Below are 22263 nucleotides of genomic sequence, written 5' to 3'. Positions count from 1 at the left end.
CTGGCTAAATGTATCCATCCATCCATCCATTTTCTACCGCTTATTCCTTGGGGTCGCGGGCGGTGCTGGAGCCTATCTCAGCTACAATCGGGCGGAAGGCGGGGTACACCCTGGACAAGTCGCCACCTCATCGCAGGGCCAACACAGATAGACAGACCACGTTCACACTCACATTCACACACTAGGGCCAATTTAGTGTTGCCAATCAACCTATCCCCAGGTGCATTCACGGGGAGGACATGCAAACTCCACACAGAAAGATCCTGAGCCCGGGATTGAACTCAAGACTACTCAGGACCTTCGTATTGTGAGGCAGACGCACTAACCCCTCTATCACTGCGCTGGCTAAATGTAATTCCAGAAAAATGTACTGCATGCAACTGCATATGTTTTACACATTTATATTATTTAATCATGCAACAAGTGTTCCAGGCCTTTTTTTTAATGATCAAATATACAGTCGTGGTCAAAAGTTTACATACACTTGTGAAGGACATAAGGTCATGGCTGTCTTGAATTTCCAATAATTTCTACAACTTGTTTTTTTATGATAGAGAGTGATTGGAGCACATGCTTGTTTGTCACAAAAAACATTCATAAAGTTTGGTTCTTTTATGAATTTATTATGGGTCTACTGAAAATGTGACCAAATCTGCTGGGTCAAAAGTATACATACAGCAATGTTAATATTTGGTTACATGTCCCTTGGCAAGTTTCACTGCAATAAGGCACTTTTTGGTAGCCATCCACAAGCTTCTAGCAAGCTTCTGGTTGAATTTTTGACCACTCCTCTTGACAAAATTGGTACAGTTCAGCTAAATGTGTTGGTTTTCTGACATGGACTTGTTTCTTCAGCATTGTCCTGCATTGTTTCTTCTCCTGTTGTCCTCGGGTCAAAATGACCCGCCACTGTGTTAAAAAAAAACCCAAAAAATCCCCTAAACGATATTTTTTAACTTGAAATGTTATGACTTTTCCTAGATTGTAGAAAAGGTTACTTTTATTCACATTTCCATGTAAGCTGTACAAAAACATGTACAAAGGTGGTCTTCGGGTCAAAATGACCCGTGAGGCAAAAAGAGTTGAAATCAAGGTCACAGAATTATTTACACACCACAGAATGTTACAATATTTTAGTTGTTTTAGTTAATCAGTAGCAGAAGTAAACAAGACAAATCATGTGGTCTTCTCGCGGACCGCTGTGCCTTTGATCAGTCTCAGATCAATTAGTAGTAGACGTGAACAAGACAGTAGCAGAAGTAAACAACACAAAGGCGTTCTCGCAGACTGCAGAGCTCTTTTTCTGTGGATTTCCAGAGATTATAAAGGTGCTGCAGATGACAGGGCCCCAAATTCTGTCTGTGCTGAAGCCATGAGTGTGCGTCAGACCGCTGAAGAGGCTCTAGAGCTGATTTTTTCAGATGTCCAGCAAGACAACTCTGATTCAGAAGAGGAAGTGGAGGATGTATCAGACGAAAAAAATGGGGAGGAATACAACCCAGAGCATGATGAATCATCTTCAGAAGAAGAAGAAAACCCTGAAGCTGAAAGAGAGACTTTCCTTTCAAAAAATGGCAAAATAACATGGTCCTCATCAGCATATTACCAACACGGCAGGCATGCAGAACAAAACATCATAAAGATGACCCCAGGACCCACAAGGTATGCCATTTCCCATGCCCATGACATTGTCTCTACATTCTACCTGTTTATCACACCAGCAATAGAAAAAAATAATCCTGGAGATGACAAATCTGGATGGTTTTCCAAATATGGAGACAGCTGGAAAACGATGGATGAGACTGATCTGCAGGCCTACTTAGGGCTGCTAATCTTAGCCGGTGTATACAGGTCCTGAGGTGAAGCTGCAGCTAGTCTATGGGATGCAGAGAGTGGAAGGCCAATTTTCCGAGCCACAATGCCACTCAAACTCTTTCACACCCACTCAAGACTGGTACGATTTGATGACCGTTTCTTAAGCTATAGTAATGAAGCGAAGAGGGAAAACTCAGTTATTCACACATTTTGTGGTGAATGACAAGTTGTTTCTTCAAGCAAGATGAAATTTGGTGTTTAAATTCAATTAAGCGGCTTATATTAGGGTTTTACTAAAGACGGGTCATTTTGACCCGAAGGACACAGGGTGTATACAGAAAATGAGAACAACAGGAAGTCAGGACTTTGGGAAGGCCATTCTAAAACCTTAATTCTAGCATGATTTAGCCATTCCTTTACCACTTTTGACAGTGTTTGGGGTCATTGTCCTGTTGGAACACCCAACTGCGCCCAAGACCCAACCTCTGGGCTGATGATTTTAGGTTGTCCTGAAGAAATTGGAGGTTGTACTCCTTTTTCCATTGTCCCACTTACTCTCTGTAAAGCACCAGTTCCATTGGCAGCAAAACAGACCCAGAGCATAATACTACCACCACCATGCTTGACGGTAGGAAGGATGTTTGTGGGATTAAAAGGCCTCACCTTTTCTCCTCCAAACATATTGCTGGGTATTGTGGCCAAACAGCTAATTTTTTGTTTCATCTGACATCACATTGAGAAAAATAAGACTTTCTGGAGAAAAGTTATGTGGTCAGATGTAACAAAAATTGAGCGGTTTGGCCACAAAAAAATAAGAGTTGTAGAAATGATTGGAAACTGTCATGTCTGTGTTGATCATGTTTTTGTTTGGCCATGTGCTGTTTGGTTTTGGACTCTTTTTAGTTCCTGCTTTTCACTCCCTTGTCTTGTTTCCATAGTTACCCATTAGTTTTACCTGTTCCACGTTTGGACTCATTGTGCACTCTTGTTTGTCACCATAGCAACCTATTAGTTTTCACCTGCCCTCACGGCTCACGCACCTGTCTTTAATCATGTCACTATTATTTAAACCGATTGTTGCCAGGAAGTCTCCCTGGCGACATCATACCCCTGAATCTCTGCTTCACACTCTGTTTACCTCTGCGCACTTCATGCCATGCCCAAGTAAGTTGTTTCTATTCATGCCACAGTTAGCGACTTTTGTTCATGTCCTTAGTTTTTTGCCCACGTGCAAGTATTTGTTTCATTTGTCAAGTTTGTACTTCCGCCTTGTGCGCACCTTTAGTTTGTTCTTTTTGTTATAGTAAAAATAAATATGTACTCACATTCCCGTCTCGCCCGAGCCAACTTTCCGTTGCCTTCCGGAAAAACCAACCCCAAGGATCAAGTCATGACAGAAACTCAAGACAGCCATGACATTATGTTCTTTACTAGTGTATGTAAACTTTTGACCATGACTGTAAATACATAAATATCTGCTTGTCACCTTAATTTACAAATTCAGAGCAAGTAATCCATCCGTATCCTTAGTAAAACATAATATTCAAAAAAGTTGCCTATGCAAATTGTGTATTCTACGTTTCTTTTCATATATAAGCGGCCCTCTGATGGCAGCCATAATTGTGATGTGGCCCTCAATAAAAACGAGTTTGACACCCCTGCCCTATTGGCTATGGCAACAATATAAAACCAACACATTTATATGAAAAGAAAATACACCAAAAGATCAACAAATGAAAGAAACAAGGTGAGTTTTACTAGTGAACCATAGTTCATCTATAAAAATGCATTTCGCTACCAACAACAACATTCGTGTACTTCATTAGCAAGGTATCCTGGGGTCGTCATGGTAATTCTAACAAGCTCATGTGTAAATAAAACAACTTTGAAGCTGCTATTTTAACATATAAATACTTTAAATCCACTGGGCATTAAGAAATGATCATTCATCTATTTTCTACTGCTTGTCCCTCTCGGGGTCATGGGGGGGCTGGAGCCTGTCCCAGCTGCACTTGGGCGAGTAAAATGAAGACATAAGGACAGAGAATGAGATATTCCATCATTATATGTGTTCGATTTTTGCAACAACAACAAAAAGGTTCCAGCGCAGTTGAATTGTGACCTCTAACTTTGACTAAAAAAATTAAAGCAAGTTGAGCATTAAAAAAAAAAGTAATTCCAGATGAGTTTTCCTGCAGCTTGGTGTTCAGAGCGGGGTGCAGCATGAATACCCATCACGGCCGAAGGTGACTGCGAGGCAGTGAGCGAACGTCGGGGGAAAATAACCTACATTTACACTAATTTTCGCTTTCCTTGGGTGAACGTTGTAACATATTGGACCTTGCCACGGCCCAGCCTCTCAATCATGCATGAATGTGTGTGTGGCATGTGTGGACAATGGGTAGACTCCTGGTCCCCTGGTTGTCCTAGCCACCTCCCGTGGCGAGACTGAATAACACACCTCATACTGAGCTTCTTTTCTGGCGCTCACTCATTTTCACACTCCCCTTTTTTTTCTATCTTTGCAAAAGACTGAGACAAAGCAGACCTATGTTTTTTGTTTGCCTCTGCATGTGTGTGCGTCTCACTCCTTCAGGAAATGGTCCATCAATGGCTATTATGTAGATGTTTAAACGGCTCATAATTCTGCGCATCTGCAAACCAGTGTGTGTAAAAGCAACGAAAATAGCTTATCGACATGTGTGCCGCTTCAAAACTCCATCCTTTCCAACAGATTCAAATGTCAAAAGGGCTTTAATAGCAGTCAATGGGAGCATTATTGTGGAGGTCCCTATTGTTCACCCGGCAATTATGCCTAGACCTTTATCATGACTACCCACCTTTCCCTCAAACACGTCCATTTGGGGGAATATGTTCAAGATTTTAAAAGACACCTGTGGGTTTACAACCTCAGTCGGCATGTATTTTTCCACCTTTTTGTGGCTTACTGTGAGGGCCAAAGTTACTACGTTAAGTTATTACGGAGTACTTGGACGTGTGTATGTAGCGGGGCATACTACAGCGCCTGGCAAGGAATAGTGTTTGTCGAAATTTTTAAGTTATACTCACATTTGCTTTGTTTTATTTAGACTCGCCGAGTTGATGCTTTTCGAAACACTCGTAGCAAACGTGTGTTTAAGAAATACAAATCATATCAAGATGCTACTTAAATGGGAAACAACAAATGTTATCAAATAAACCTTTAATGAAGTGATCACTGTAAACTCATGCATTCTTCGACTCTGCTCCCTCGGACGGGATTGTACTCCCTCTTTAATTGCCTCTCGAGGAACTCTGAAGAAACCTTTATCCTTTTTCGCGATTTGAACGGCTCGTACAGCCGAAAATAACACAGGGGTGGGGGATTTTTTTCTTCGAGAAAGGCTAAATGGCGCCGAGTACTCTCGTTTGAGTCGCACATTAAGAGTGTTGCTAAAACGGCCTTCTTTCATCTCCGTAATATCGCTAAAATGTGTTCCATTTTGTCCACCACCTACGCTGAGATCATTATTCATGCATTCGTTACTTCTCGATTACTGTAACGTATTATATTCGGGTCTCCCTATGTCTAGCATTAAAAGATTACAGTTGGTACAAAATGCAGCTGCTAGACTTTTGACAAGAACAAGAAAGTTTGATCATATTAGGCCTATACTGGCTCACCTGCACTGGCTTCCTGTGCACTTAAGATGTGATTTAAAGGTTTTACTACTTACCTATAAAATACTAAACGGTCTAGCTCCAGCCTATCTTGATGATTGTATTGTACAATATGTCCTGGCAAGAAATCTGCGTTCAAAGAACTCTGGTTTATTCATACTTGCCAACCTTGAGACCTCCGAATTCGGGAGATTGGGGGGGTGGGGGTGGGCGTGGTCAGGGAGGGGCAGTGTCAGGGGGCGGGGTTAAGGGGGAGGAGTATATTTATAGCTAAAATTCACTGAAATTAAAGTATTTCTTTTTTATATATATATATATATATATACATATACATATATATATATATATATATATATATATATATATATATATATATTAGTACAGTAATGAAAACAGTTGTTCTACTAACTGTACTGTACTTGCTGCTTACTTTAAAAAAACAAAACACTTACCTTTCACTATTTGAGTATTTTTTGTTCTGCCATTTGAGTACTGGCGAGCGATCTCTGAATCCGGGAACATAACCTTCACGGATTTGTTGAAAACATCCGCAAATGAGAACGGAATGTTGCTTGCAAGGTGGCCCATAATACTGCGCTGTTGTCGCCGCCTTGTGCTTCTCTGACCGTTCATGAGTGACTATATCCATTCGGCCACCGTGTTATGGGTTATAGATAAACTTATGGATAACGGAGACATATATAATAGTCTCCTTTTCAGCTGAGAGGACACTAAAGGCAGCTCCAATGTGTGTCTATCCCTTTTCCCGGCAAAACTCGAACACCCACTTCCTATTAACAACGTCACTTCCCTAACTCTCCCGGAAGTCCCGCCCCCCAGCCACAGTCATTGGCTAACACCCCGTAGCCAGCCGCTGCAGTATTAACGTGCCGGCTGGAATAAACACACGCTGAGAAATAGCTCCGTGCCTGCCTACTTTATGGGTTATAGATAAACCTATGGGTAACGGAGACATATATAATAGTCTCCTTTTCAGGTGAGAGACGACGCTAAAGGCAGTGCCTTTAAGGCACGCCCCCAATATAGTTGTCCGGCTGGAAATCGGGAGATTTTCGGGAGAGGCACTTAAATTCGGGAGTCTCCCGGAAAATTCGGGAGGGTTGGCAAGTATGGGTTTATTAGTGATTTCCAGAGCCCAAAAAAAGTCTGCGGGCTATAGAGCGTTTTCTATTCGGGCTCCAGTACTCTGGAATGCCCTACCGGTAACAGTTAGAGATGCTACCTCAGTAGAAGCATTTAAGTCCCACCTTAAAATTCATTTGTATACACTAGCCTTTAAATAGACCCCCTTTTTAGACCAGTTGATCTGCCGTCTCTTTTCTGCCCTGCCCCCACTCATCTGTGCATCAGTTGGGGACGTCTCTGCACTGCTCCCGTCTCCACTCAAGATGATCCCCTGCTGGCCCCACTATGGACTGGACTCTCACACTATTAACTAGATGGGGGCGGTATGGCGTAGTGGGTAGAGCAGCCGTGCCAGAAACCTGAGGGTTGCAAGTTCGCTCCCCGCCTCTTGACATCCAAATCGCTGCTGTTGTGTCTTTGGGCAGGACACTTTACCCTTGCCCCCGGTGCCGCTCACACTGGTGAATGAATGAATGATAGGTGGTGGTCGGAGGGGCCGTAGGCGCAAACTGGCAGCCTTGCTTCCGTCAGTCTACCCCAGGGCAGCTGTGGCTACAAATGTAGCTTACCACCACCAGGTGTGAATGAATGATGGGTTCCCACTTCTCTGTGAGCGCGTTGAATATCTAACAATAGAAAAGCGCGATATAAAATCTAATCCATTATTATTATTATTATTATAGATCCACTCGACGTCCATTGCACCGGTCACCCAGGGGGGGTCCCCACATCTGCGGTCCCCTCCAAGGTTTCTCATTGTAGCCCATTGGGTTGAGTATTTTTCTTGCCCTGATGTGGGATCTGAGCCGAGGATGGCGCTGTGGCTTGTGCAGAACCTTTGAGACACTCATGATTTAGGGCTATTTAAATAAACTTTGATTGAATGATTGAGAATTGACCACCACACGTATTTAATGGTGGGGACATGATCCGGATGTGACGTCAGTAAAACCCCAGCAATAGTCCAGTGTCACCTGCCTCTTGATGCTGGGTCATTGCACTTGTTAGTCTGCACCTCCTTGTTGCCATTAAATATCCCTTTGCACGCACGCCATCTGCTATATCTGCAAGCAACGCTCACCAAACCGTGACATTACTGATGTACATTTAAGTATCAAAAGTACCTATATTTTGAGAATCGATATTGGAGCATAAAGAGCTGGTATCGGCGGTATCAAACTTTCAGTATGGATTCGCACATCACTGCTTACTCCTTAAAAGGCTTTTTATTTTTAAACGTTATTTCAGTCATCCATGCATTTAACCCACAAGAGAGATTTGCAAGCAAGATTAAAGACGTTCTAGTCGTTGAATCTGCTTACCAGTGATGTATATTATTGTCACATATTTATCTCATGTTTATTTGTACGAGTCTGGCAGTGATCAAAGTCAATGGCTTTGTCTCTCTCTCTGTCACATTCCCTCTCACATGATATCTTTAAGCGGCCCATTACTTGTGATTACTTGCCAATAAGCAGTGAAGCCCGGTGCCATTTTTGATCTAAATTTGCCGCCGCTTGCCGCAATTAATGCTTCACTTTCACCCGCCGCTCCAATCTTGACGCCTGTCTCCCGCTGCCATACTACGCCACTTTCAATATTTCCCAGGACTTAAAAAAAAAAAAGACAGATTAGAACAGGTAGGACGCTCATTTTCCGCTCATCAAGCAACGCAGCGTGAGTTTCCCCGCCGAGTGGTGCTGAGAAATGGATCGCCGCGCCTCGCCGAGGTCCTTGCAGAGTGATTAGGTCTTAGGACATCATCAATTCATGGTCGGATCCATAATGGCAGGGGAGTGTTTGTGTAGCCATCAGGTGTGTGTGTGCAACAATTAAAATGTGAGGCACGCTAAAGAGAGCGATTATGAGCTGACCTTTGAAGCAGTTTTAGACACCCCCGACCGTGAAAGGTTTATAAGGGGAAGCGCAAATGGCCACGTAAACACACGCTTGCATACAAATGCAGACTCTCCGTGCTCAGCATGTCGTCTCCGTGGGTCGATGGGAATTAAAACTTCCGCGGGAGGACGGTGGAGGTTGATTGCAAGCTAGTGCTCTTCTGTTTACCGCGGCCCGACGCCGAGGTGACGAACACGAGACAATCTTCCACACACAAATTAAAGTTCCATTTAGTATGCCTGTGTAACCGCTTGTTAATTGTGTGCCAGTGAGTAACACAATGGTGTGTGTTTGATGCCAGAACCACGTACTACAAACCCCGTTTCCATATGAGTTGGGAAATTGTGTTAGATGTAAATATAAACGGAATACAATGATTTGCAAATCATTTTCAACCCATATTCAATTGAATGCACTACAAAGACAAGATATTTGATGTTCAAACTCAAACTTTTTTTTTTTTTTGCAAATAATAATTAACTTAGAATTTCATGGCTGCAACACGTGCCAAAGTAGTTGGGAAAGGGCAAGTCCACCACTGTGTTACATCACCTTTTCTTTTAACAACACTCAATAAACGATTGGGAACTGAGGAAACTAATTGTTGAAGCTTAGAAAGTGGAATTCTTTCCCATTCTTGTTTTATGTAGAGCTTCAGTCGTTGAACAGTTGTCGTGTTTTACGCTTCATAATACGCCACACATTTTCGATGGGAGACAGGTCTGGACTACAGGCGGGCCAGGAAAGTACCTGCACTCTTTTTTACGAAGCCACGCTGTTGTAACACGTGCTGAATGTGGCTTAGCATTGTCTTGCTGAAATAAGCAGGGGCGTCCATGAAAAAGACGGCGCTTAGATTGCAGCATATGTTGTTCCAAAATCTGTATGTACCTTTCAGCATTAATGGTGCCTTCACAGATGTGTAAGTTACCCATGCATTGGGCACTAATGCACCCCCATACCATCACGGATGCTGGTTTTTTAACTTTGCGTCGATAACAGTCTGAATGGTTCGCTTCCCCTTTGGTCCGGATGACACGATGTCGAATATTTCCAAAAACAAGAACACTTTTCCACTTTGCATTAGTCCATCTTAGATGATCTCGGGCCCAGAGAAGCCGGCGGCATTTCTGGATGTTGTTGATAAATGGCTTTCATTTTGCATAGTAGAGCTTTAACTTGCACTTACAGATGTAGCGACAAACTGTATTTAGTGACAGTGCTTTTCTGAAGTGTTCCTGAGCCCATGTGGTTATATCCTTTAAAGATTGATGTCGGTTTTTGATACAGTGCCGTCTGAGGGATCGAAGGTCACGGTCATTCAATGTTGGTTTCCGGCCATGTCGCTTACGTGGAGTGATTTCTCCAGATTCTCTGAACCTTTTGATGATATTATGGACCGTAGATGTCGAAATCCCTAAATTTCTTGCAATTGCACTTTGAGAAACGTTGTTTTTAAACTGTTTGACTATTTGCTCACGCAGTTGTGGACAAAGGGGTGTACCTTGCCCCATCCTTTCTTGTGAAAGACTGAGCATTTTTTGGGAAGCTGTTTTTATACCCAATCATGGCACGCACCCGTTCCCAATTAGCCTGCACACCTGTGGGATGAGCATTCCTTAACTTTATTTATTGCCACCTTTCCCAACTTCTTTGTCACGTGTTGCTGGCATCAAATTCTAAAGTTAATGATTTGCAAAAAAAAAATGTTAATCAGTTTGAACATCAAATATGTTGTCTTTGTAGCATATTCAACTGAATATGGGTTGAAAATTATTTGAAAATCATCGTATTCCGTTTATATTTACATCTAACACAATTTCCCAACTCATATGGAAACGGGGTTTGTAAATACCACTTCCTCGCTCTGAATCACCAAGACTGTGGAAAAAATACAGGACACATAACCCAGTATATAAATAACTGGAATAACATTTACGTACACCTGCACGATCTAATGGGATCCAATCAATATGTATCATTATTTCTCTCTGTATTGAACAGTAAATGACACAACCACTTTGGTTTCATTTTCTCTAAGGCTGAGTGAATCATATGTTTAACAACTGCGAGATTGCAATGGAAAAAAAGATATACTATTTTTGAGCTGATGACTCGACTCCACCTTTGATACCTTTTTTGTAGCCAATCTGCAGCTGACTCGTGCATGTGTGCGAGTGACGGTAAGGAAAGCTCTGACTTGCTAAGGTCAAAGTTGTTTGGTTTGCATTTATAAAATCCCTAGTCCTCGAATATAAGACTTGCCAGAGGTATCAAACCAAATGTACCTGAAGTATTCTGTTCAGAATCACGTGACTAGACTTAGACAAACTTTAATGATCCACAAGGGAAATTGTTCCACACAGTAGCTCAGTTACAAAGGATGGAACGTGTAAGGATGGAAAAGATAATGCAGGTATATAATAGATAAAAAATGTACCGTAGTAGCAATATAAAATATAACTTATGTAATAGTTACATAATATATCTACAGTATATGACATACTGATATATTATATTTTTATATCATATATACAATATATAACAATTACCATGAACAATATTACAGTATATGTAACAGCTGCAGCATAAAATAGCGAGTAAATCCAGCAGAAAAGACACTACAAACTAAGAGAGGCAGCTAACAGACTAACTTTGTTCACTACTTCTACCAGCCCTTCTTGGGACTTTAGTCGTAAGTAGTTATGAATATAAAATGGTATATTTTGACAGTTAAGTTCCACAGGTGATGGTCAGGGACATGTCTGCTTGCTTACAGGAAGTTGCTCTTTGTGTTACCCATTGTATGTTTGTTGTGCTGTCTTTTTTTGCGTCTGCCCCGTTATTGTAGTTTAGTTCTTTCCAGTGGGATTCACGATTGCAACAATCTATTTAACTATTAGCTGTCCAGTATGTTTGTGTTTTTAATATAAAAGCTTTTTTTTTTTTTCTTTACAGTGAATTTATTTAACTGAATTTTTTGCGTTTGAATTTTTTTGAACTGATTTTTTATTTAAATTATGTGGACAATTCCCTTGAGTAAGCATTTTTGAGAAAAATGTGTTTGAAAATTGTGTGTTAAAATACAGTATTGAACATTTTGTTACTTCAAAACTCAATACTCACTCCAGGTTAATTTAAAAAAATGAAGCAATTGATCCTGTCTCAGAACCAGCCAATGAGGTGTCAGGTTTTTTTCAAGGAACTTTTAGACCAGTGGTTCTTAACCTGGGTTCGATCGAGGGGGGTGTAAATAAAAACTTGTCCATATCGGCGTAATAAACTATGTTCCCTCTAATTTTCCATCTGATTTGCAGGTGTGTAATTTGTTGTGGTTCATTTTGTGCACCAGTAAAAAAAAAACATAACTTTGTCTTGAATTAAAAAAAAAGAAAAACTTTTATTTTTCACTAAAGAAAGGTTCAGTGAATGCACATATGAAACTGCTGGGGTTCGGTACCTCCAACAAGGTTAAGAACCACTGTTTTAGACCCTGAATTTTTTAACTTTAAAAAAATTTTTCCACTACATTTTTTACAGACTGATTTTTTAAAACATTTTTTAAAGCCCAAATACATCCATACATTTTTGGAATTTTGTCTAAAACATGTAAACACCTCCATTAAGGTTTTATATACATGATGTAAGTATATATGTAAGATAGTAACAGGCACATGTATAATAAGATGTAATATTTACATATTTTGATAATTTTAAGCATACACTGTGCATTACTTTCAAAAAAGGATCACAACATAAGCTTTTTTCCCCCCAACAACATAACTGATTACTTTTCACTGCAGACTTCAAGAGAGCCAACAAACATATACAAAAACATCACTTAATGTACAAGGTCTGCTGTCATTAGGATGCCGACTGCTAGAATCCTGTTATATTTCCGTTTAGATGAAGAATGACTCATAATCCTCAAAGAAAAGGGAGGTGAAGCCATGCGTCTTTTTGTGTTGTTCTCACCATTATCGGGTCTAAATTGGCTGTCAAAGTGTACAAACTTGTTGGAATTTGCCTCAGCATTCTTCTATCCAAGTGAGATGCATGATTTACGATCTACAATACACTTCCAAGGAGCAGGGAAGCGAGACAACAGCTGACCGCTTGATGATGTAAACATAGCAGCATTAACCGGTGATCGCGTTGCCGCTATAAATAGTAACAATATCACTAATACTTGGTTAATATTCAAGTTACGAAATGTAAATGGAGTATTGTTGGCGCTTTTTGGATGGTTGTATATTGGGTTTTATGGGCGGAATAGAGGACCTCTCATTGGCTCCGCTGTAAGCGGACTTTTATTTACAAGTTTGAATGTATTGAAAAATAAAGCCATCTGTCGTCATGTCTTTCATAATGATTGTGAACAATAAGCAAAATTCCCAAAAAGTGCAGTTCCCCTTTAATGTTTCTTTCGTGAGACAAATGGTTTATTCCTTTGGCCAGGTTATTGTCGATTTGTCACTGTGGTTTCTGTTAAAACAGTAATTTATTCTGTACTGAAAAGTCTCCATCAGAGTATACATTATGGTATTTATTTGTGATTATTCATGTTTTACTTCCTTTTATTTAATTTGTTTCCTGTATTTTTTCCTCTAAAGTGTGAATGCGGACTGAATGAATGATGGGTTCTCATTTCTCTCTGAGCACTTTGAGTGTCTGCTCGATAGAAAAGCGCTATATAAATCCAATCCATTATTATTATTATTTGTACATGGTATGCAATTTAAAAGAAATGTTTAAAAGCCAGACAAAAAGGCATGTTTCTGGCTAGTGTTTATTTAAATAAACATTCAAACTGAGCATTTTTTTGTATCTTGTTTGGTGGAAAGTTATATATATATATAAAGTTATATATTTATATATGTAGCTTTAATGTAGCAAGCTACTTTTGCCGTGTAGCTTGCTACAGTTCTCTGAGGATAGCTTCACCTGTAGCTTAGCTACATTTACCGTATTTTTCAGAGTACAAGTCGCACCGGAGTATAAGTCGCACCTGCCAAAAATGCATAATAAAGAAGGAAAAAAAAAACATAAGTCGCACTGGAGCCCGGCCAGTGGCCTAGTGGTTAGAGTGTCCGCCCTGAGATCGGTAGGTTGTGAGTTCAAACCCCGGCCGAGTCATACCAAAGACTATAAAAATGGGACCCATTACCTCCCTGCTTGGCACTCAGCATCAAGGGTTGGAATTGGGGGTTAAATCACCAAAATGATTCCCGGGCGCAGCCACCGCTGCTGCCCACTGCTCCCCTCACCTCCCAGGGGGTGATCAAGGGTGATGGGTCAAATGCAGAGAATAATCTCGCCACACCTAGTGTGTGTGTGACAATCATTGGTACTTTAACTTTAACTTTAAACTATGAAAAAAACTGCGACTTATAGTCCGAAAAATACGGTAATCAAGAGTAAATTGTAGCTTAGCTTACTACATTTTCTTGGTAGCTTGCCCATCAAAGGTGTTGACACACTCAACGACATACGCCTCGGCTCTTTACGTCACTGCTGCAAGGCAGCATGCGTATGAAAACAGAAGCATTGTTTTTTTCCAAAGGCTGTACATTATCGTTTTTAGTACCCGGGTACTTTAATATTACCGGTATACAGTTCAAACTGTGTAATGTTTCAGTGGCCAAAAACATTAAATATACTCTATTTAAATAACCTTTGCCTTGTTTTTAATGAATACTTAGGCCTACGACACTGCTGTATTTTATTGTTGGTTATTACGGTGGTACTTGGAGAGCAAAGGGTTTTCTGAGGCGGTACTTGGTGAAAAAAGTTTGAGAATCACTATTCTAGGGTAAAAAAAAACCCACAGTAGAGTATAAGAACCAGAGTATTAGAAGTAGTCCAGAACTGTTCTTCGATGTGAGGGGCGTCGTCTACTCCGGGTTTTACCATCCGACAGTTCCCAGCCAAGAATAACATCGCAATGTTAAACCAAATGACCAAACTGGCTTCATGGTAGGTCGACAATCTTCAGACAATACAAGGAAATTGTTCAATGTTATTTACTATGCTAGAAGTCTCCCTTATCCCACAGCAGTATGTACTGTTGATGCGGAGAAGGCATTCGACCGCATAAACTAGTCATTTATGTTTTGCACATTACGTAAATTTGGATTTGGAGATAATTTTATACAATGGCTTAAGATGCTTTATACAAGACCCATGGCATCAGTCAAAACCAATAATCATATTTCAGAACCTTTTCCGTTAAAAAGAGTAGTAAAACAGGGATGTCCTGCATCTGGATTATTATTTAATTTGGTTATTGAACACTTAGCTGCAAAAATAAGAAGTGAATAATATTCATGGTATAAAAATTGGCTCTCAGTATAATAAGCTATCGATGTATTGTGACGACATAATTCTCTACCTGTCACATGTCAACTCCTCTCTTCACTATATCAATGATGTCATCACTGAATATGGCTGTTTATCAGGGTATAAAGTCAATTGGGACAAATGTGAAATATTACCACTTAACACTGCAAGAAATCACAAGTTCAGAACTCCAAAATTAAATGGAAAGAGGCAGAAATCATATATCTAGGACTACATGTTACACCAAATCTTTATGCAAGTAGAGATCTAAATCTTTAACATTTAAAAAATAAGATAGAATCCAAAATGGAAAGCTGGTCACGTCTCCAAATATCACTTTGGGGTCGGGTGAACATAGTAAAAATGAGTATACTGCCAGCAGTTAATTATATACTGAAAATGATGCCGGTCCTAATTAATAATAGTTGGTTTAAGAAAATACATACAATGATATCACATTTTATATGGTGTGGAAAGAAGGCCGGATGTTCATACTTAAGGTTGTCTTGTACACAAGATAAAGGAGGACTACAATTACCAAACTTCTTACATTATTATATCTCCTTCGGTTGTGAACAAGCAAGCCACTTATTTCATTCTTCTGCAGATAAGGACTGGATCAACATAGAAAAAATATGTTAATGAATTTGGACATTGATGTGGGGAGCTTATATTATATTTAAAAAATACCTAATGAATTGAGGCAGAGCCCAATAAAAGCCACCTTTAACATTCTAAAACTGTGCCAGAAAATCCTAGGAATCAACCCATTGACATCTGTCAATCAACCGCTTTGGTACAATCCTCATATCATAATTAATAAAAATGTGGTTAAATGGACAACATGGAAAGACAGAGGTATTACTAAACCTCATCATATTATTAATAAAAACTCTTTTAAACTGTTCAATGATTTAGTTGCTCAATATAATGTATCCAGAAATCATTTTTTACATTTTATCTCTTTAAAACACGCTGTAAATAAATGCATATCCTCTGAAAGTATGTCTTTAAATAGCCATGAACTGGAAGATGCACTTTTTAATCAAGATACATTTAAGAAATTAATTAAACTATTTTATGGAAAAATAAATGAACACCACACTAGAAATGCAACTGATGCATGTGTTCGGAAATGGATGATGGACTTAAACATTTTGGATGAAAGAGACATCATGGAATGATATTTGGAAAAATGCCAATAAGCCCTTTAGAAGCATTAAAGATAAGATGACTCAATTTAAGATATTGAATAGATTGTATTTTACATCTTCTCAGCTGTTTAAAATTGGTGTAGTAGATAGCAAGTTATGTATGAAGTGTCAGGCAGCTGAGGGAACTCTTGTTCATTTATTGTGGGAATGTCAGAGAATAAAAGAGTAATGGTTGAAAACAACAAAAGACACAATCACATTCCTTAATATAAATATACCAATGACACTGCAAACGTGTATCTCCATCAATTTAGTAACGTGTCATCAAAGAGTAAAAATGCCTTTATTTCAATATGCATAATAACAAAAAGGGTCATATTAAAAAAATGGATAGATGTTGATAGTCCAACTCATCCTGACTGGTACGCACAAGCTATGGAGATGATATCAGTAGAACAAACTGCATTTAGGTTAGATAATGAGTCATATATTGGAATATGGGATCCATTATTTAAATTTGTTTCAACTAATAAATGAACCAAAATATGACTTATAATATCTTTGTGGAAAATGTTGGACACAGTGTGTTGTCGGGCTTATGGGATGTGATGCAAGTGTAAGGCCACTGTGACACTATTGTTCATTTAAAAATTGTTTCATTATTTTGTATTAATGTTTTTAATGATGATATCAATGAGGGTTTTTTAATCACTGCTATTTTGAAATTGTTACTAATATTGATGTTGTTGTCGATCTTAATGTCACTACATTTGGATTTGTGTGTCCTCAATTGCTCTGTTTATTGTTGTTCTTAATGTTGCTGGGATTGTTTGGTTTTGGAATTGGATTGCATTGTTGTCACGTTGTGTATTGTTTTGTTGATTAATAAATTCATAATTAAAAAAAAAAAAAAAAAAAAATTAAACCGATATATGCAGTCTTGGAATTAACACATTATTATGCCTGATTTGGACAACCAGGTATGGTGAAAATAAGGTACATTTAAAAAAATAAAATAAAATAAGATAAATAAATTAAAAACATTTTCTTGAATAAAAAAGAAAGTAAAACATTATAAAAACAGTTACATTGAAACTAGTAATTAATGAAAATGAGTAAAATTACTATTACTATTAGTGGACCAGCAGCACACACAATCATGTGTGCTTACGGACTGTATCCCTTGCAGACTGAATGTAGGAACCAGAATATTAATAACAGAAAGAAACAACCCTTTTGTGTGAATGAGTGTAAATGGGGGAGGAAGGTTTTTTGGGTTGGTGCACTAATTGTAAGTGTATCTTGTGTTTTTTATGTTGATTTAATAAAAAATACAAAAAAATACAAAAAAAACGATACCGATAATAAAAAAACAATACCGATAATTTCCGATATTACATTTTAACGCACTTATCGGCCGATAATATCGGCAGGCCAATATCAGACATCACTACCAAAAACCAATTGTTTTTTCTCTTTCCCAACCCGTTTTGAAGACATGGACGACATCAAGATGGCTGTGACGAAGGAGCTTTTGGCGGAATCCTGGGAGAAACCTTTCAAAAGTGCAGAAAGGCTGTGAAAGTGCGTTTGACTACAGGGGAATACAGTAGATCCCTGCCTATTAGCTGTTTTGCATTTTTCTCTTTTTTGCATTTTTCTCTTTTTTAAATGACAGAGATATTGTTTTATTATGGCAACTTAAATATACAGTGTTTTTAATGGCGCTATAGTAAGAGTGCTAAAACTATGAATCCAGCAGATGTCACACTGCAAAAAAGAGATGACAAAATATAAGATAAAGAGACTACAATTTAGGAAATAAATACCAAAAACTTGCAAAAATTAACTGTCCATGCAGCTAGTTAATTTTACGTGATAAGACATCTAGTATTAAATTCTGAAAACAAGCATTATTCAACTTGCAATACTAAAAATTAACCATCCTCGGGAAGTTGCAGATTCCCATTTGGGGGCAAAACCAAAATATCTTACAGGTAATTCAATCTATCAAAGTTTATTTATATAGCCCTGAATAACAAGTGTCTCAAAGGGCTGCACAAGCCACAACATCATCCTTGGCTCAGATCCCACATTGAATCGTTATTTTCTCAAGTTTAACATTTTTAAACTACAATAGACAAAATATGATTATTCATTTTAAAATTAAGAGACGATATAAAGTCAAAATGTTGAAAGAGCCATATTGGACCAAAAATACAAAATAGAAATCTGTCTGGAGCCACAAAAAATTAAAAGCCTTCTATAAGTGATATAATGAAGTCAACACATGATGCCATCCATCCATCCATCTTTTTCCGCTTATCCGAGGTTGGGTCGCGGTGGCAGCAGCCTAAGCAGGGAAGCCCAGACTTTCCTCAAGTGTCTATATTAGCTATATTAGCCTACTATCAAAATTACTATGTATCGCAGGCTGACAGAAATCTTCGTTGACAGAAATGTTGAAATGTAATATTTATTCTATCCATTTTTACAACATTGGAAAACATTAGTAAAATGGAGGCTTCTCAGAGGGTGAGATAACTCCTGGAAATTACTGGCTTATAATGGCCAAAAGGTATAGATGTGTGTGTCCAAGGTAAAGGAAATGGCGGGCTTTCTTCTTCTAATGGATTTATTACAATCTATGCAAGCTGGGTTACGTTTGCTGTGGTCAATAACGGCACACTACTATCAGAAATGCAGCCAATATTACATACTGATAAAATGTAATGAAAAATGCAGATATAAATGAAATATACAGGACATAGGAAATTGAATGAGCTCAAATATACCTACTTCCCGGGCGCGGCCACCGCTGCTGCCCACTGATCCCCTCACCTCCCAGGGGGTGATCAAGGGTGATGGGTCAAATGCAGAGAATAATTTCGCCACACCTAGTGTGTGTGTGACAATCAGTGGTACTTTAACTTTAACAAGTGAGGCATAATGATGCAATAAATAGCATGTTAGCATCAATTAGCTTGCAGTCATGCACTGACAAAATATGCTTGATTAACACTCCACACAAGTCAGAAACATCTGCAAAGTTCACCTTTGTGTATTCACACACAGTAAAAAACGTTTGGTTGACAAAATGAGACAAAGAAGGAGTGGCAGCGTCGGAGAAAGTTGTACACAAACTACGGCGTGTTCAAGGACCGCCAAAATTAGTAGGACAAAACGGCGCTCGCCAAATACTCAGAGAATCATGTTTAATACAAACAGTGGGATTTCTAACAATTAGGGAGGTTTGTGTCATGTTGTCCTCCTACAGAAACCCTATTAAAACAAAAATATATTTCCCCCCCCCATCTTTTTTTACTTTCATACATTTTTTAAAAAGCTCCAGGGTGCCACCAGGGCGGCGCTAAGGAGCCGCATAGAGCCGCAGGTTGCAGACCCCAGTTATAGGGTGTACAGCAGAGGTCCAGGCTATTCAACTGGTCCAGGAATGACACCAGACCAGCCCATGAATTCAGTAAAAAAAAACTTGGAAGACACTAACATTTTTTGCAGCACATTCCTGAAAACACTGACGCGCTGAAATATAAATTCTCTTTGACTAGTTTTTTTTGGCAATAGGTCCTGAAAAACAGCAGGGCGCGCCTGTTATACAGGTAGTTTTTTATTTATTTAAGATGTTTTAGGAAATGCTGAAAGAGCATGAGGCAAACCATGCAATAGTGTCTATGGAGAGCAGGGAAGGCCGGATATGGCAAAGGAAAAGAATAGAATGCAACACCAACCTGTGACTGTTGCCGAGCCGTCTCTCTGGATCTTCGTCGCGGTGATTTGAAGCTGGACAACTGGAAGCCTGGGCTCAATCAGGATTGGCCTCCTCCTTCTCGGCCTCAGCTTCAGGGTCAAAACAGAAGGGTTGAAGTTCGCAATTGGGGGCTTCCTTTTCAGGAGATTCCGAATGCAACATCGGCCATTCAGAACTTGAGTCTTGTCCAAACTAGAGTACAATTCAATAACACGTTATATTCTCAAATGGCAAGTGCAGGAAGAAGCCCTCTTTATTAGGGAAAAGGTAAGTAACACAAAACCAATGTAAAATGTGCAGCCCTGTCCAGAGGATAGTCAAGCAGGGACAGGTGTCTCTTGATTGCCAATTAGGGACAGGTGAGAAACCCAAGGCTCAGATTGAAAGAGTGGAGGCAAACAGAGACAAAAAAAAGAGAAATAGGATCGCTAAACAGGTTACAATACAAAATACAAGAAACTAATCAACTGTCATGTGAGAGCATGACAGTAATTATGGACCAGAGCAACATTAACATGCAATAAAGTAATCAAAATATTCATTTTACATGCCTTTATCCACACTGCTTATGTGGGGAAATGGACTCTGGTTCTGTAAATGACGTCACACCAAGTTAACTGGCATACTACGAACATGTAGGAAAAAATTATACAGTCAATTATTGGATGGGAACAAAAACAATATGAGAGCAACATGGGGCATCCTAAATAACATTTTTAAAGATGGTGCTAAGAAGGATTATCCTAAATACTTCTCAGATGGAAATGTAAAAAAATGGCAATATGAACAAAGCAGTTGAACGCTTCAATAAGTACTTTGTGAACATTGGACCAAATCTGGAGGAAAACATTCCAGATCCCAAGTCAGCTGAGGACTTGAATGACACCATAGACAGAAATCAATTCGATGTTCCTCGAAGGTGTGACAAAAGAGGAAATAATCAATATTATAAAAAATGTACATCCAAGACCTCAACTGATTGTAACGGAATTGATATGGAATCGATAAAAAAGGTTATTGAACAGATTTCACAACTTGTAATATATATCAGCAACCTATCATTTCAAACAGGCAAATTCCCAGACAAAATGAAAGTAGCAAAAGTCGGACCTATTTATAAGACTAGTGACAAACACCAATTTTCAAACTACAGACCTGTTTTTCTACTTCCACAGTTTTCTAAAATTATTGACAACTCCTTAACAACAGATCGGACAAATTCATAAACAAAAATGAAACAAACAACCAATACCAACCAATACAATACAGAGCCAACATCTCAACATCAATGGCATTAATCAAAATAACGGAAGTAATCACAAATGCAATAGATAGCAAAAAAGGTGCTGCTGCAGTGTTTATTTAACAAAAGTATTTGACACAATCAATCATAATATATTTTTAAACAAATTAGAACTGTATGGGGAGGTTTGGTCTTGAATTGGGTAAAAACCCTACTTAACCAATAGGAAGCAATACGTGAAGATAGAACACACGCCAACAGAGCTGAAATTATCTTGTGGCGTACCTCAAGGATCAATACTGGGACCTACATTTTTCAATCTTAATATAAACAACATTTGTAAAGTTACAAAGGACTTAAAGTTAGTAATGTTTGAAGATGACTGGACTGCCTTTTGTTCAGGAGAGAACACACAAAAACTAATACAATTAACAGAAGAAATGAACACATTAAAAAGATGGTTTGACAAAAACAGACATCTTTGAATCTCAGTAAAACTAAAATAATGCTATTTGGTAACAGTAGAAGGGAAATTCAAACACAAATACAAATAGACAGAGTAGATATTGAAAGGGTAAAAGAAAACAAATTTTTTGGTCTAATGATAGATGATAAAATGAACTGGAAACCTCATGTAAAAAATATACAACATAAAGTGGCAAGAAACACATCAGTAATGAATAAAGCAAAATATGTTCTGGGCAAATAATCACTTCTTATTCTCTACTGCTCACTAGTGTAACCATATCTGAGTTATTGTGTAGAAATATGGGGAAACAACTACAAATGTGTGCTGAGATAGGCTCCAGCACCCCCTGTGACCCTGAAAGGGACAAGCAGCAGAAAATGGATGGATGGGTAATGTTGGATGCAGAGAACATACACACCCTTTATTTACTGAATCAAAAATATTGAAGTTCAACGACCTAGTTCATTTGCAAACAGCTAAAATGATGTATAAAGCAAACTATAACCTGAATGTACAACAATTATTCTCAACAAAATAGGACAAATAAAACTTTAGAGAAAATCATGTGTATGCACGTACAACACTTAAAACCTTTACCATATCCGTATGTGGAATTAAATTATGGAATAGACTAATATGATTCAGTTTATGAGACTGTTCAAACTACAAGTGTTCAGAAAGTACAAAGAAGAACAATTATGATAAACATCTTGAAAAAATTTTTTTAGATAATGATTACTATTGCATTTAATATGTTTACTCACTTATG

The 22263-nt window shown here is 38.7% G+C and overlaps 1 protein-coding gene across 1 annotated transcript in view; it reads right to left on the bottom strand.

Annotated features, from left to right (window-relative positions):
• The window catches only part of LOC133605413 (uncharacterized), a 646046-nt gene that overhangs the window by 177562 nt on the left and 446221 nt on the right, over positions 1-22263 (bottom strand). Inside the window, exon 25 of the mRNA XM_072913499.1 lies at positions 19763-19871. Within this exon, the coding sequence (XP_072769600.1) occupies positions 19763-19871 (109 nt within the window). The remainder of the gene's footprint in view (positions 1-19762; positions 19872-22263) is intronic.

The sequence above is a fragment of the Nerophis lumbriciformis genome, linkage group LG07 (assembly GCF_033978685.3).
Source record: "Nerophis lumbriciformis linkage group LG07, RoL_Nlum_v2.1, whole genome shotgun sequence".
In the NCBI taxonomy this organism is placed as follows: Eukaryota; Metazoa; Chordata; class Actinopteri; order Syngnathiformes; family Syngnathidae; genus Nerophis; species Nerophis lumbriciformis.
The sequence above is the reverse complement of the archived record's forward strand: the minus strand, read 5'-3'. Positions and strand labels throughout refer to the sequence as shown.